This window comes from Gigantopelta aegis, chromosome 6, assembly GCF_016097555.1.
Source record: "Gigantopelta aegis isolate Gae_Host chromosome 6, Gae_host_genome, whole genome shotgun sequence".
Lineage (NCBI taxonomy): Eukaryota > Metazoa > Mollusca > Gastropoda > Neomphalida > Peltospiridae > Gigantopelta > Gigantopelta aegis.
Window position 1 is genome coordinate 57593549 of NC_054704.1, and position 14479 is coordinate 57608027.

The 14479-nt window shown below is 36.5% G+C and overlaps 1 protein-coding gene across 6 annotated transcripts in view; it reads left to right on the forward strand.

Annotated features, from left to right (window-relative positions):
- Positions 1 to 10652: 10652 nt before the first annotated feature.
- LOC121376567 (rho GTPase-activating protein 45-like) overlaps positions 10653 to 14479 on the forward strand; it is a 70118-nt gene continuing 66291 nt past the window's right edge. For 5 of the 6 annotated variants that reach the window (XR_005958468.1, XR_005958469.1, XM_041504483.1 and 2 more), the window contains exon 1: positions 11245 to 11465. Coding sequence is in view for 3 of the 6 variants with exons in the window: in XM_041504483.1 (XP_041360417.1) it covers positions 11373 to 11465 (93 nt within the window). In the remaining 3 variants the exon portion in view is untranslated. Of the gene's footprint in view, positions 10782 to 11244; positions 11466 to 14479 lie in introns of those variants that run through there. The other variant, XM_041504484.1, reaches the window with a different exon arrangement.

Genomic DNA, 14479 nt, shown 5'->3' on the forward strand with positions numbered 1-14479 from the left:
ATCAGAAACACGTTTAATATACAGCCACTGATATTTTATGCAGAAAGATATATTTGATATGTAATTACAATCGTTAAAAAGTCTCTGTTAGTCGATAACATCTTAAAAATTGCAGCAAACTCGGGAATGTCCCTTTAAAAAGCAGTGCAACAACTTGGACAAAGTCTCTGCGACTCGTACCCGAGGGTTTTGATAACGCCAGATTAAAAGACTATCTCGTAAAAAGTATAAACAAAACAGTTGACAGATTCCATAGGTTATGGCATCGACAGGTTATGGCATCGATCGATATATATATTTGAGAGAGAGAGAGAGAGAGAGAGAGAGAGAGAGAGAGAGAGAGAGAGAGAGAGAGAGAGAGAGAGAGAGAGAGAGAGAGAGAGAGAGAGAGAGAGGGGGGGATTTGAGGGGGGGGGGGGGGGTTGAAGGTAGGCGCCGTTCTGTTTACCCATACACACATTTGTATACAGTGTCAACATGAACGCATTGGGTATTATACAAAATATATTTATTTTCTTTACTGTTAATGTGTTTTCCACCATATCTAAGTATATAAAATACTAGACGGACCTGTGTAGGAACGTCCTGTACACAGCCGTCATCACTCTATATATATTTATATATCATTATTATTATTATTATTATTTAAGGAGTGTCTGTTATTTCTTTTACGTTCATCGGTGTATGAACAAAATAAATCATCCGTAAATTATGTGAATCGGCGAAGCCGTTCTCACATAAGTTTGCCGATGATTTTTTTGTTCATACCTAGATGAACGTAAAAGTAATAACAGACAATACTTATAATTAAATTTGAAACACACTGAGTAATAATAACATTAAAAGTTCATAGTATTGTCCGAAATATACATATATTTTCTGTATATACAAAATATATATTTATTTATTTTATTTACTGTTTACTACCATATCTAAGTAGAGAATACTAGACCGCCCTGTATAGGAACGTTCTGTACATAGCTGTTCTGACTACATATATTTTTTATATATTTACACACGCCACGTTATATATTTTATTGAGTATAATTCGAAATATACATATATTTTCTTTATATACAAAATATATATTTATTTTCTTTACTGTTAATGTGTTTTCCACCATATCTAAGTATACTAGACCGCCCTGTGTAGGAACGTCCTGTACAGAACCGGTAAGGTTTTGGTCCCTTATGCGTTCACTGGGTTCCCTCCTACAAAATGTACCGAACAAACCCTCGTACTTAGAGTAACATTAAAATCGTTTTCTACGTGAAACGATTACCCACAAACGTTTCCGATATCCATTGGCTGGATATCGATGGAAGGATAACAAATTTCCCGGACATATGCGATTGGAACAGTTAATAATTGAACAATGGTCGTGGCCTCCCATTGCTTTTGCCCCCCAATTTGCAGATAGGTCTATTTTGGCGAGATCTCGCGAAATCTCGCGGTTTGCGTCCTCGAGTAACTCCGCAACGGGCACATGCGCAGTGGAATGAGAAAGAGGTCTATTAGTGTATATGGCTGGCAAGAATATGTACAGCAATTATTTTAATGTAATATATATGTAGCTGTTGTGCCCATATATATGTAGACATGCCCCATAACTTTTCAAAGAAGGGATCACGGGACCCCGGTCTCTCTCTCTCTCTCTCTCACACACACACACACACATCTTCTCGTGAGTAAATGTGGGACGGAGACACTTGTAATATTAATTATGGGTAACAAGACTGCTGGGAAATTGGAAACGTCATATTATTTACCAAATCAAATCCCTTAGACAACAGTAACATTAGTCAATATATACACAATAAATATCAATATAAGCCCGCACGCTTAAAGTAAAGCATACAAAAAAGAGTGGGGCATGGATATAATGAGATATGTCTTTGACTACCTTAGTTTCACAAACACACACACCCGAAGAACCCGCGCATGTTTTAAGCATAATAGTACACTGGCGTAGTCGGGATTTTATGAGGGGACGGACAACCCATAGAGGGGGGCAACCCACAATATGTATGTATTTATCTATGTACATGTATGTATTGATGTATGAATATCGCCCGCAATTGAGCTATCGAGGCATCCATGTATGTATGTATTTATTTATTAATGTATGAATATCTATATATGTATGTATGTCGAGGTTGACTGTTATATAGGCTACATAGATATTAACGCACTGGCGCAGGGGATAATTAAGTCCTTTCTGGCCTCACAAATTGTCCCATGCCGTTGCTGGGATTCGAACCTATGGCACCGAATCGCCCGCATATACCAGTCGTCATGTACTGGCTTGAACGAGAAATAACACAATGTGTGCGTGCGTGCGTGCGTATGTATGTATGTATATATGTATGTAATAGTATAGTTGGTGTATTTGACCAGTTCTACTGGCCAGATGAAACAACATTTTATGACAACTTGTCACATATTTGCAGTCGTGACGTGACATTCGAAGTTTGGTGCACTTCGAACTTTAATTCGATGAGATGCAATTTTGTATATTATCATACTGCTACATATACGGCAACATTTGTGTTCTAGTATCAGTTTCAAGTTACATATTAAAATTAAAGTGGCATATTGTGAATTTGTCATCGAAAATACACATCAACCTTTGTTATTATAGTTTTGAACTTACATTTTTAGACTAGCTGAAGTTTAAGAATATTGTTTACGCAAATAAACGCTCGGACTAAAAATAAAATTAAAGACAAATTAAAGACAAATTTTAAACAGGGTGTGTGTGTTTCGAGTGAATAACAAACCTCTGCTCACTCCCGAAATATTGTTTCTGTCAGATGAAAAATAAATAAATAAATTAATTAACAACCCAGTAGACCCTATGTGCACTTTGCGCTACTCTCCCAAGTACAATCTTGGGTCCGACTGAGTTATTACGTTACGTCGTTATATATCTAGCACTAGGTCTAAATTGATTCAGAAAAGAGATGGGAGAAATAAGAGTAAAGATTTCATGTTATTCTATAGGTGATGAGAAACGTTACTATGCCACAATATATTTCTATACACACAATATATTTCTACACACACACACACACACACACACACACACACACACACATAAACGCACCACACCACAAAACAACACAACACAACTGAATCAAACAACATGTTTTAGGAAGTGAAATATAAAGTTGGAGCTACTACAAACAGGAAGTAATTATATTTGTTAAACAGGCTCTATTACAGGCGCGTGTGCAGGGGTCGGTGTCGGAGGTCCAAACTCCCACCCTTTTTCAAGGGAAATTGTTTTGTTGTATTTTTGTTGGTTTTTTTGGTTTTTTAAATATATTTTTTATGGTTTTTTAAATATATTTTTCGGGTGAATCACGACCAAAACCCCTAGACTGTCTACTAATCATACGATCTTCAGATCGATATTGCGTATTTTAATACTTACAATAGATGTCATTTTGAAGAATCTTAAAAAAAACTTGTGTTTATTCCAAAACAATAGTGGTTTTTATTGATGACAATAAACTTGTAAATGCCATAAGACAATTATCCCAGACGGGATCGCCATGTGTGTTTGTGTTATCACTTGACACGGTCAGATGTCATTTCATTAAAATTAATTTGTAAGAAAGATTAATATTTTTAACACTGAAAACATTTGTCAATTTATACATTTCTTTAACATAGTAATAGATATTAATTTTTTAAACAATAATTTGACAATTTGCATAGGTACCCTAGAAGGAAATAAACCACAATTGAATTATTGTTTGGTTTAGACTTCAGCTGGTGGCAAATAGTCTTGATTATACAAAGCGTTTGTTTTAAGCAGACGTAAAACAACAGGCCATGTTGTTGATTGTCATAAATGACTGCGAATAGATACCCATGACCCAAATGAAAACTACATGACCCGTACGAACCAGGTAAATCTGGCCACATCAAATTATTTGTTTTGATCCGCTTGGTTAAAAAAAAATCCTACCACTGGCAAATATACTCCTTTATTTCACTGAATCATATTGCGCAACCGCCACCGCTGGGTCACTCTAGGGGAGCAATTAACAGTTACAGCAACTCAAGGAAGCAGACAGCGCACACATAAAGGTTGTAATTTTAGACATCGATGAATTAAACGTCTTGTTGATTGTCGAGTGACTGGACATGCCAAAACATTTGGTGGCCCGGCGGACTACTGGGGTTAGACAACTGGTAGTCAGAGTGAGAAATCGGTAGTCAAAACACCCCGGGCTACCGCTAACGTTGAGCCCTGCATTATGGTCCCAGACAAACAGGGTTTTCCAAACTCTGCCTCATTTTCACCAAGTTAAAATGGCAACGAGTTTGCATTGCAAACGACACCACGCAACGTTCAAAATGCAACACCAAATGCAGACGCGGATCCGGGGGGGGGGGGTCGAGGGGGTCTGGACCCCCCCCCCCCTGCTTGACAACGGGAATATACTTCAAATCCATCTAAAGCTATCTTAAAATATGAAAATTTCCTAGGAGGGGGGCCCTTCAAAGGCTCAAGACTGGAACACCACCCACCCACCCACCCGCTAAAATTCCTGGATCCGCCCCTGCAAATGTGCAGATCAACATCACAAAACAAAAATACGAGTCGTTCAGCAGGTTATTACCAAAAGTGGATTTTGGTATTGACTCGCCTAAGATTTGTTTTTTTTTCCATTTCGAAGGAGCGGAGCTAAAAATGGCAAATTTGGAAAACCGAAAGAACGTTTGTTTTGTTATCTCCACGGTTATCTCTTCTATAACCCAAACCGAACTGATTTCAGTTAACTGCAAATCACTACGATGAATATAAATATGAACATTCAGTCATTCCACTGTGACTATCAATAAATATTTTTGTTTCCAGGCAGGCATCCTGGGACGGGTCAGGTTGATGAAAGCGAAGCGCCTTGTCGTAAATTTTAGCGTTTGTTTACACTGTGCATAGAGCAGATGGACGGAGCTAACGTCACTTCGCACCAAGCTATACCACCGGACGTCACAAAAACGAAACAAAATGACTGCCCCCAATTAGCAGGAATAATAATGGTGTTTTATTTTATTTTATTAAACTCTAAAATTATGCGCGTTTCATTTGTTAAAGTGTTAGTATGTGTTGGTGGTCCGGGTATGCATCTTCCCAAAACATAAATCTCTTGTTTGAGTTTACTCTACCTTTAAGGAATAATGCGCATTATATATTGTTGAATATGCATACCAGTCAAAGCCTTGCTTAAGCATTCCTTTAACACACACTACAGCTGTACAGTGTGACAGAGCTGGAGCGATTACTTGGCGAAAATAATCGATTACGATTACATAAGAATGTTACGATTACGATTACAAAAAAAATTGAAAGTAATAGATTACGATCCAGTAATCATGATTACATTTCAACAAATATGCATAAGTAATGAAATTGATGTCACCAACATGAAATTGTTCATTTTATTTCACAACCATACCAATTTCATTAATTGAAAAACAATCAATTATTTTGAATTATTTATTAAATCGTTTAAAAATTTATGAACGTATGTACACAGGACAAATTATTACTATTATTCATGCTGCTTTTTAGTTTACTAACCATTAAAACACACACACACACACACACACACACACATATATATATATATATACAAAGGTTAGAAAGTACACTGCAGCATCCGGCCAAACAGTCCACAAGGCACTCCAGACATTTAAAATCACATTGTTTATAATACGTTTCTTATAAAATGCAATACTGATGCTAAATTTGAATCGAGTAATATGGACAGTTCTACTATTAGAGTAGAAGATAATGGGATATCAGTTCTATTGTCTACACTGATTGACCAGTGCTGCATTTGACACTAAACATACCTGAGGGTTTGGTAAATTATGAGTAATCATGAAAGTAATCGCTGATTACGATTACATTATCAATGCAATGGATTACGATTGCGATTACATGGCATTTTCAAACATGGTAATCGATCACCGATTACGAATACCCCATCTCTGCAGTGTGATAGTTCCACAACCCAGGCTAATTGTTCATGGTTAGTGAGGAAGAAGTCCCTAATGAGTCCCAAATCTATGTTTGAGGGGAAACTGAGATACGACCCCATAGTGTTTAACCTGAAGACGAAACCACGACACCATCGAGTCATGGCCAGTGATTATAAAACTATACACCATGGGCGTACATAGGATTTTGAAAAGGGGGGTTCCAATACATAGGATTTTGAAAAGGGGGGTTCCAAAATAGATTGCAGAGACATTGGGCATATATTTCTATGTTGAGTAAATATAATAATGTCAGATATATTAAATTATAAAAAAAGCGATTTCGGGGGGGGGGGGGGGGGGGGGTCGGTCGAAACCATCGAACCTCTCCCCTATGTACGCCCATGTACACGCGTCTGGTATTACATACAGTGTGTTTCATTTAACCACATTTCTGGTGCAGACTGCTTAATAAATCATCGGCTATTGGATGTCAAACAATTAGATTACGTGAGGCAGGTATCGAACCAGAGGTGTCATTTTGACTCATTAACATCGTCGACTTCGACGTCAGTGGTGTCCGTAGAGTATGGCCTCAAATGCGGTTGTCAGTGTATGCCCGCATATTACGTTTGGATACACTGCGGTTGTCAGTGTATGCCCGCATATTACCTTTGGATACACTGCGGTTGTCAGTATGACCGCATATTACATTTGGATACACTGCGGTTGTCAGTGTATGCCAGTGTATGACCGCATATTATGTTTGGATACACTGTGGTTGTCAGTGTATAACCGCATATTACATTAGGATACACTGCGGCTGTCAGTATATGCCAGTGTATGACCGTGTGTTATGTTTGGATACACTGCGGTTGTCAGTGTATGCCAGTATAGGACCGCTTAATACGTTTGGATATATTGCGGTTGTCAGTGTATGCCAGTGTACGACCCTGTATTAAGTTTGGCTACACTGTGGTTGTCAGTGTATGCCAGTGTACGACCGCATATTACGTTTGGATACACTGCGGTTGTCAGTGTATGCCAGTGTATGACCGCATATTGTTTGGATACACTACAGTTGTCAGTGTATGCCAGTGTATGACCGCATATTACGTTTATGACTGCATATTACATTTTGATACACTGCAGTTGTCAGTGTATGACCGTGTTTTATGTTTGGATACACTGCGGTTGTCAGTGTATTCCCACATATTATGTTTGGCTACACTGCGGTTGTCAGTGCATGCCAGTGTATGACCACATATTACGTTTATGACATATTACATTTGGATACACTGCGGTTGTCAGTGTATGCCCACATATTACGTTTATGACCGCATATTACATTTGGATACACTGCGGTTGTCAGTGTATGCCAGTGTATGACCGCGTTTTTTTCTTTGGATACATTGCGGTTGTCAGTGTATTCCCGCGTATTACGTTTGGCTACACTGCGGTTGTCAGTGCATGCCAGTGTATGCCCGCATATTACCTTTGGATACACTGCGGTTGTCAGTATGACCGCATATTACATTTGGATACACTGCGGTTGTTAGTGTATGCCAGTGTATGACCGCATATTATGTTTGGATACACTGTGGTTGTCAGTGTATAACCGCATATTACATTAGGATACACTGCGGTTGTCAGTATATGCCAGTGTATGACCGTGTGTTATGTTTGGATACACTGCGGTTGTCAGTGTATGCCAGTATAGGACCGCTTAATACGTTTGGATATATTGCGGTTGTCAGTGTATGCCAGTGTACGACCCTGTATTAAGTTTGGCTACACTGTGGTTGTCAGTGTATGCCAGTGTACGACCGCATATTACGTTTGGATACACTGCGGTTGTCAGTGTATGCCAGTGTATGACCGCATATTATGTTTGGATACACTGCAGTTGTCAGTGTATGCCAGTGTATGACCGCATATTACGTTTATGACTGCATATTACATTTGGATACACTGCAGTTGTCAGTGTATGATTGGATACACTGCGGTTGTCAGTGTACATATTATGTTTGCTACACTGCGGTTGTCATGCCAGTGTATGACCGCGCGTTTATGACATATTACATTTGGATACACTGCGGTTGTCAGTGTATGCCCACATATTACGTTTATGACCGCATATTACATTTGGATACACTGCGGTTGTCAGTGTATGCCAGTGTATGACCGCGTTTTTTTCTTTGGATACATTGCGGTTGTCAGTGTATTCCCGCGTATTACGTTTGGCTACACTGCGGTTATCAGTGCATGCCAGTGTATGACCGCATATTACGTTTGGCTACACTGCAGTTGTCAGTGTCTGACCGCATATTACATTTGGACACACTGCGGTTGTCAGTGTATGCCAGTGTATGACTGAAGATTACGTTTGGATACACTATGGTTATCAGTGTATACCACTGTATGACCGCATATTATGTTTGGATACACTGTGGTTGTCAGTGTATGCCAGTGTATGACTGCATATTACGTTTATGACTGCATATTACATTTGGGTACACAGCGATTGACAGTGTATGCCAGTGTATGACCGAGTATTAGGTTTGGCTACACTGCGGTTGTCAGTGTATGCCCGCATATTACGTTTGAATACACTGCGGTTTTCAGTGTATTCCAGTGTACAACCGCTTATTACGTTTTGCTACACTGCGGTTGTCAGTATATGCCAGTGTATGACCGCGTATTAGGTTTGGCTACACTGCGTTTGTCAGTGTACGCCAGTGTACAACCATGTATTACGTTTCGCTACACTGCGGTTGTCAGTGTATGCCAGTGTATGACCGCATATTACGTTTATGACCGCATATTACATTTGGATACACTGCGGTTGTCAGTGTATGCCAGTGTATGACCGCGTATTACGTTTGTATACACTGCGGTTGTCAGTGTATGCCACTGTACAACCATGTATATGTTTGGCTACACTGCGGTTGTCAGTGTATGCCAGTGCATGACTGCGTGTTACGTTTGGATACACTGCAGTTGTCAGTGTATGTCCGCATATCACGTTTATGACCGTATATTACGTTTGGCTACACTGCGGTTGTCAGTGTATGCAAGTGTATGACCATACACTGTGGTTGTCAGTGTATGCCAGTGTATGACCGCGTATTACGTTTGGCTACACTGCGGTTGTCAGTGTATGCCAGTGTGGCCACGTATTACGTTTGGCTACACTGCGGTTGTCAGTGTATGCCAGTGTATGACCACGTATTACGATTGGCTACACTGCGGTTGTGAGTGTATGACCGGATATTACGTTTGGCTACACTGCGGTTGTCAGTGTATACCAGTGTACGACCGCATATTACATTTGAATACACTGCGGTTGTCAGTGTATACCGTATATTACGTTTAAAAAATACCCTGCGGTTGTCAGCCTATACCAGTGTATGACCGCATGATGAGCCGAGTGTGACTACTTCTAACTGTATCAGCACATTTCCAACTAATCAGTCTGCAGGTAATATTAAAAGGTAAAGACAAGTTCAGTGACCAAACAAAATGTTCAAGTTTTACATGAAAACGAGTAAATACTTATGGTCATAATTCATAGAAATGTTTTGAATTGTCACACATTGTGATAATTCAATGGGATGTGTGTCTTAAAGATTCTAGTACTTAGACATACAAAAAAGTAAAAGAAAACCAAAGTACTAGTATGATAATTATGGTTGCTAGTCACTTCGTACCATGGTCATTTCGTACCATAGTCATTTCGTACCATTGCAAAAAGTCATTTCGTACCATGGTCATTTCGTACCATTGCAAAAAGTCATTTCGTACCCTAGTCATTTCGTACCTTGGTTATTTCGTACCATAACTGAAAGTCATATCGTACCATGATATAACAATTTATAACAATCACCCCGGTAATGTTTTTTACAAAATAACATTAAATTACAAATTTGTGGTTAATTTAAGGGATATTTTATCAGCAAAAGACTAAAAATTATTGCCGCTTTGTATAAACATTAGCAATTGGCTAATTTGGCAATCAGTAAGGTAGTTAATGTTTTAATGGCTGTTACTGTTTATTTCTTAAACAAATAAGATGCAAATAAGCAAGTTTGAAAAGAAGACCTAATAAATAAATAATATTTTGTTGGTCCATTATATTGTTTTGTTGTTTTTGACTAATTATCTGGAGCCATTTCACACAAAATCGAAGTTGGCAGTTAGTAGTAAATATCATATACGGCTCTTGTCAGGTAAAATGGAAATAATTACGGTTGACAGGTATTATGGGTATCAATAACGATATGCTGCACAATAACGTGTTCTGGTTTTCAAACTGTCAAAATAAAGTTTTAAAACAAAACCCAGTTTTTATGCTATAGTCGATTCGTTTTCGTACCATAACTGAAAAGTCAATTCTTTCTATATACTGGAATGAAATGACTATGGTACGAAATGACTTGGGTACGAAATGACTTTTTGCAATGGTACGAAATGACCAAGGTACGAAATGATTAGGGTACGAAATAACCAGGCAGCATGGTACGAAATGGATGGTACGATATGACTTGGGTACGAAGTGACTATGATTCATAATTATGACGTGGGATTGGATATCTGCTGTAGTCTGCTTACCGCTATTGAGAGCCTATCTGCTTCTTCATTACCCGGCACGCTACAGTCGGGTGGTATCCATTGAATGATCACGTTTGTTTTTTGTGCTAAGGTCTTGAAGTTCCCTCCTGATAGCCAACAAAATATGTTGCTCTCCACAGCCCTGAAGGCTCCGAAGCAGATATCTACAGTCTGTAAGAAAAACATGTCTATCATATGGTTATTTTAATACTTTGTCGACACGTAGAGGAAACCTTCCGATGTTATTTTTAGATAAAAATAACTTTAATGCTTTATTAAAAAAAAAAAATTATTAATGAAAGTCAGAAAGTGAAGTAGTGAACAAAATGAAATAAAAGTTACGCCAATACAGAGAATAGTATGTACATAGCTTGCATGGTTTGCACAATTTTTATACATTCCAAACATGTATAAAGTTTTATGTAAAGAACTAGGATAGATGAGGTTAATAAATATAAATTTAGTATAATAATATACTGGCCATCTGTCAGTATAAATTTTGTGTTCGTCATGACAAATAAGAAGTTATTTCAGGAAGAACGTAACTGGTTTATATATATAGTTATAAACCCATGACGTCACCAGGTTGGTGCTCCACTTTCAAAGGAAGAAATAAAAGAAATGTGAAAAGTTTGCAAAGTATGGCGGAAGTAGAGTAATTTTATGCACAAAGTTAAGAAAAACAACATGCTGCAAGATGACGAGCCCTTTAATAACTTTTCTTTTCCGCATACCATGACTTCGTATGTACTGCAACAAGAAAAATGTCGTCCAAAGGACGGAATCTGGCCAAAACTATTGGAAAATCAATTAGGAAAAAGTTCACAGATTTAGAAGGTCGACCTGACCAGCAACAGGTTTGTCAATGTCAGGAATTTTGTTTTAAAATTGTATAAAAATATGGCAAGCATGTATTAGCAAAGATCTGAACTGATAGTGCCGTATTGACAAAAATAACTAAATTTGACATGGCAGCACTGAAATTCAAGTAAATTAAATGTATCCTGGCGTCATATGACATGTTTTCGATACTGTAAGTATAACTGTTAACTTAGTATATAAGCAAAAAATTAAAATATAATAAAAACAATACTTTGTACATACAATACTACTTTACCTTTCTCAAGTCACATTAGTTTATTGTAAAAAAACTGATAATTTCCCATGAACGCCAAGTTTTCCTCCAAAAAAACTAGCTGCTAAGTCGTACAGGTGTTTCCACTATATTTTCATAAACATATGTTTTCGATAGTTTCATTAGCTGTCTATTTTTGTCCTTGTTATGGCAGTGAAGGGTCTATATTCCGTGCAATAATTTACATCAGAATCTTCATTTGAAAATAAAATCATAAAATGTTTGTAACTTGTAAAAAATATTAAATAATCTTCAGACCAATAGACAGTGTTCAATGAAAACATATTAACATTATGTTTTCGTCATAGGCTAATGTCTAATCCTCTTGTTATACGTATCAACGACACCAAAATTCAGATTGTCACCTTAACCTTTAGACTACTAAATTAATTGCAAATTGTCAAATTATTGTTTAAAAAATTAATATTTATTACTATGTTAAAGAAATGTATAAATTGACAAATGTTTTCAGTGTTAAAAATATTAATCTTTCTTACAAATTAATTTTAATGAAATGACATCTGACCGTGTCAAGTAATAACACAAACACACAATAAAAACCACTATTGTTTTGGAATAAACACAAGTTTTTTTAAGATTCTTCAAAATGACATCTATTATAAGTATTAAAATACGCAATATGGATCTGAAGATCGTATGATTAGTAGACAGTTGTACATGTGAAAACCGTAAGAAGTGTTTTAATAATATTTTGTAAGCCTTCATTATGAGATTAGGCCTAAACACAATTATTAATAATAATAATAATAAAAACTATTGTGTATTTCTAAAATCGTACCAAACAAGTTACCCAACACCATATAACCGTAAATAAAATGTGTTGAGTGCGTCGTTAAATAAACCATTTCCATTTCCAAACAAGTTAATGCAGGTAGAATATGTCAGTTGTTATGTTAGACGAATGAAAAATCACACTCATGAAAATGCTACGGCTAGTTAAAACCAAGCATTATTAATTTATGAAGTAATTGGTAAATGTAAATGCAGAGACATATGTTGCAAAAATGAACCAATAAACCAATAGTGTTTTCTTCTAATTTTATGTTGTTTGGTTCATTAGTGTAGTCTGACTTCTTTTCCCTTTCAGGAATGGAGTTATTATTTATTTAAAAAAAGTTTCAGTAATACTATAGAAATATAATTATGATATGTATACACTGATGCAGACAATTTGATTTTTTAATTACAATAATATGTACTATTCAGATACTTTGATACACACAATTATGTATATACTGTTTCAGAGTTAGGTGGTTTGATGAACGTGCAGCTAAACATATATAGGACTCAGCTTGTCTTGAATTTCATTATTATGTACAACGAACACGATAAGGATAGTTGGGATGACCCAAGCATCTCAGGTGTGCACTACCGACTCATATTGTTAAAACGTTTTTTTTAATAACAAGTGAAATTGATCTAGAATGGCCCCAATGTTGTTGATAAAAAAAATACACAAAATCTGTCATTACAAAGGATTTTATACCAAACGTGGGATGCCATAATAAAGATAATTAAAAAAACCCATAATTTTAGACACCATCATCAATACGTAATAAGTTGTCAAGTCAAGTAATCCAGCGTGTGCGTGCAGAATTCCAAGAGTAAAAATAATCTGACTCAGATAACTCTGATTGGTCAATATGCCACAGAATATTGCACATCAAATCATGTTCCAGTCACATGGTCTGTGACTTTCTAACAAACGAAACAAAAATTAAATAGTCGGTAATGATCATTGATTACTGTTACTATAGTATGTACATATATACATATATAAATAACATATGCACATTCATTAACCTCTGGTTGAAATACAAATATTTAAATGAAGTTTTATTTGAAAAAAACCCACCTAGGCTTATTCCTACATAACTATTATCATTTCTTTTCCTACTTTTATTATTCCGTATAAATTTCTTCTTCTTTTTTTTTTTTTAAGAAAGTATAAAATTACATGATTGCCATTTTCGGGACCTCATGTAAACTTTGTAGGCTAACAGTTATGAACTAATCAAGACAATTTTACCAACTTCGCTGATTTCCGTAACTAGTTCATTTGTGTAGGCTACAGAAGCCACTATTTAATTCAGTCCCTTTTCTCTTTTTGTCATAACTATATGAACAGTATAAATGAGTTATCCTTATCAGTCGTTGTGATCTATTGCCTTGCAAAAGTGGACTGTTTCTAATTAAGAATAAATTAAATAGGCAAAGAAGTTTTGATCGGATTGGTACGTCTTCGAAGATGTCTATTAAACCTGTCTTTTTCGATTTGTATAGCAAAGTACTTATGTACCAGTCATATATTAAAATATTGCTTGGACGCTACCGTTCTCATAACATTCTTTTTTTTCTGGTATGATTAAACTGATATTTCTATCAGCTACATAAGGTAAGTAGTGGCAGTCAATATACAAAATTATTTTTTACGTGCGCTGTTTGTTAAGTGTAACGTGCATTATTTTTCACACTCGCCAGATTGAAATTATGTGCGCTGTACGAGCACGATCGCATCCGCGCACCTTAAAAGGCAAGGTCTGTTTAATGATTTAAACTACAAATTTTATTGTTCATTAAGGGTTATCATGCAGTTTTAATAAGTGTATATTTCAGAGTATAATGCTCATGATTAACAAAACCCCACCCTAAAACGTTTAAATAAAAATACATTATTTTTCTTTTTTCTTTTCTTTTTCTTTTAAAGTTATGGCC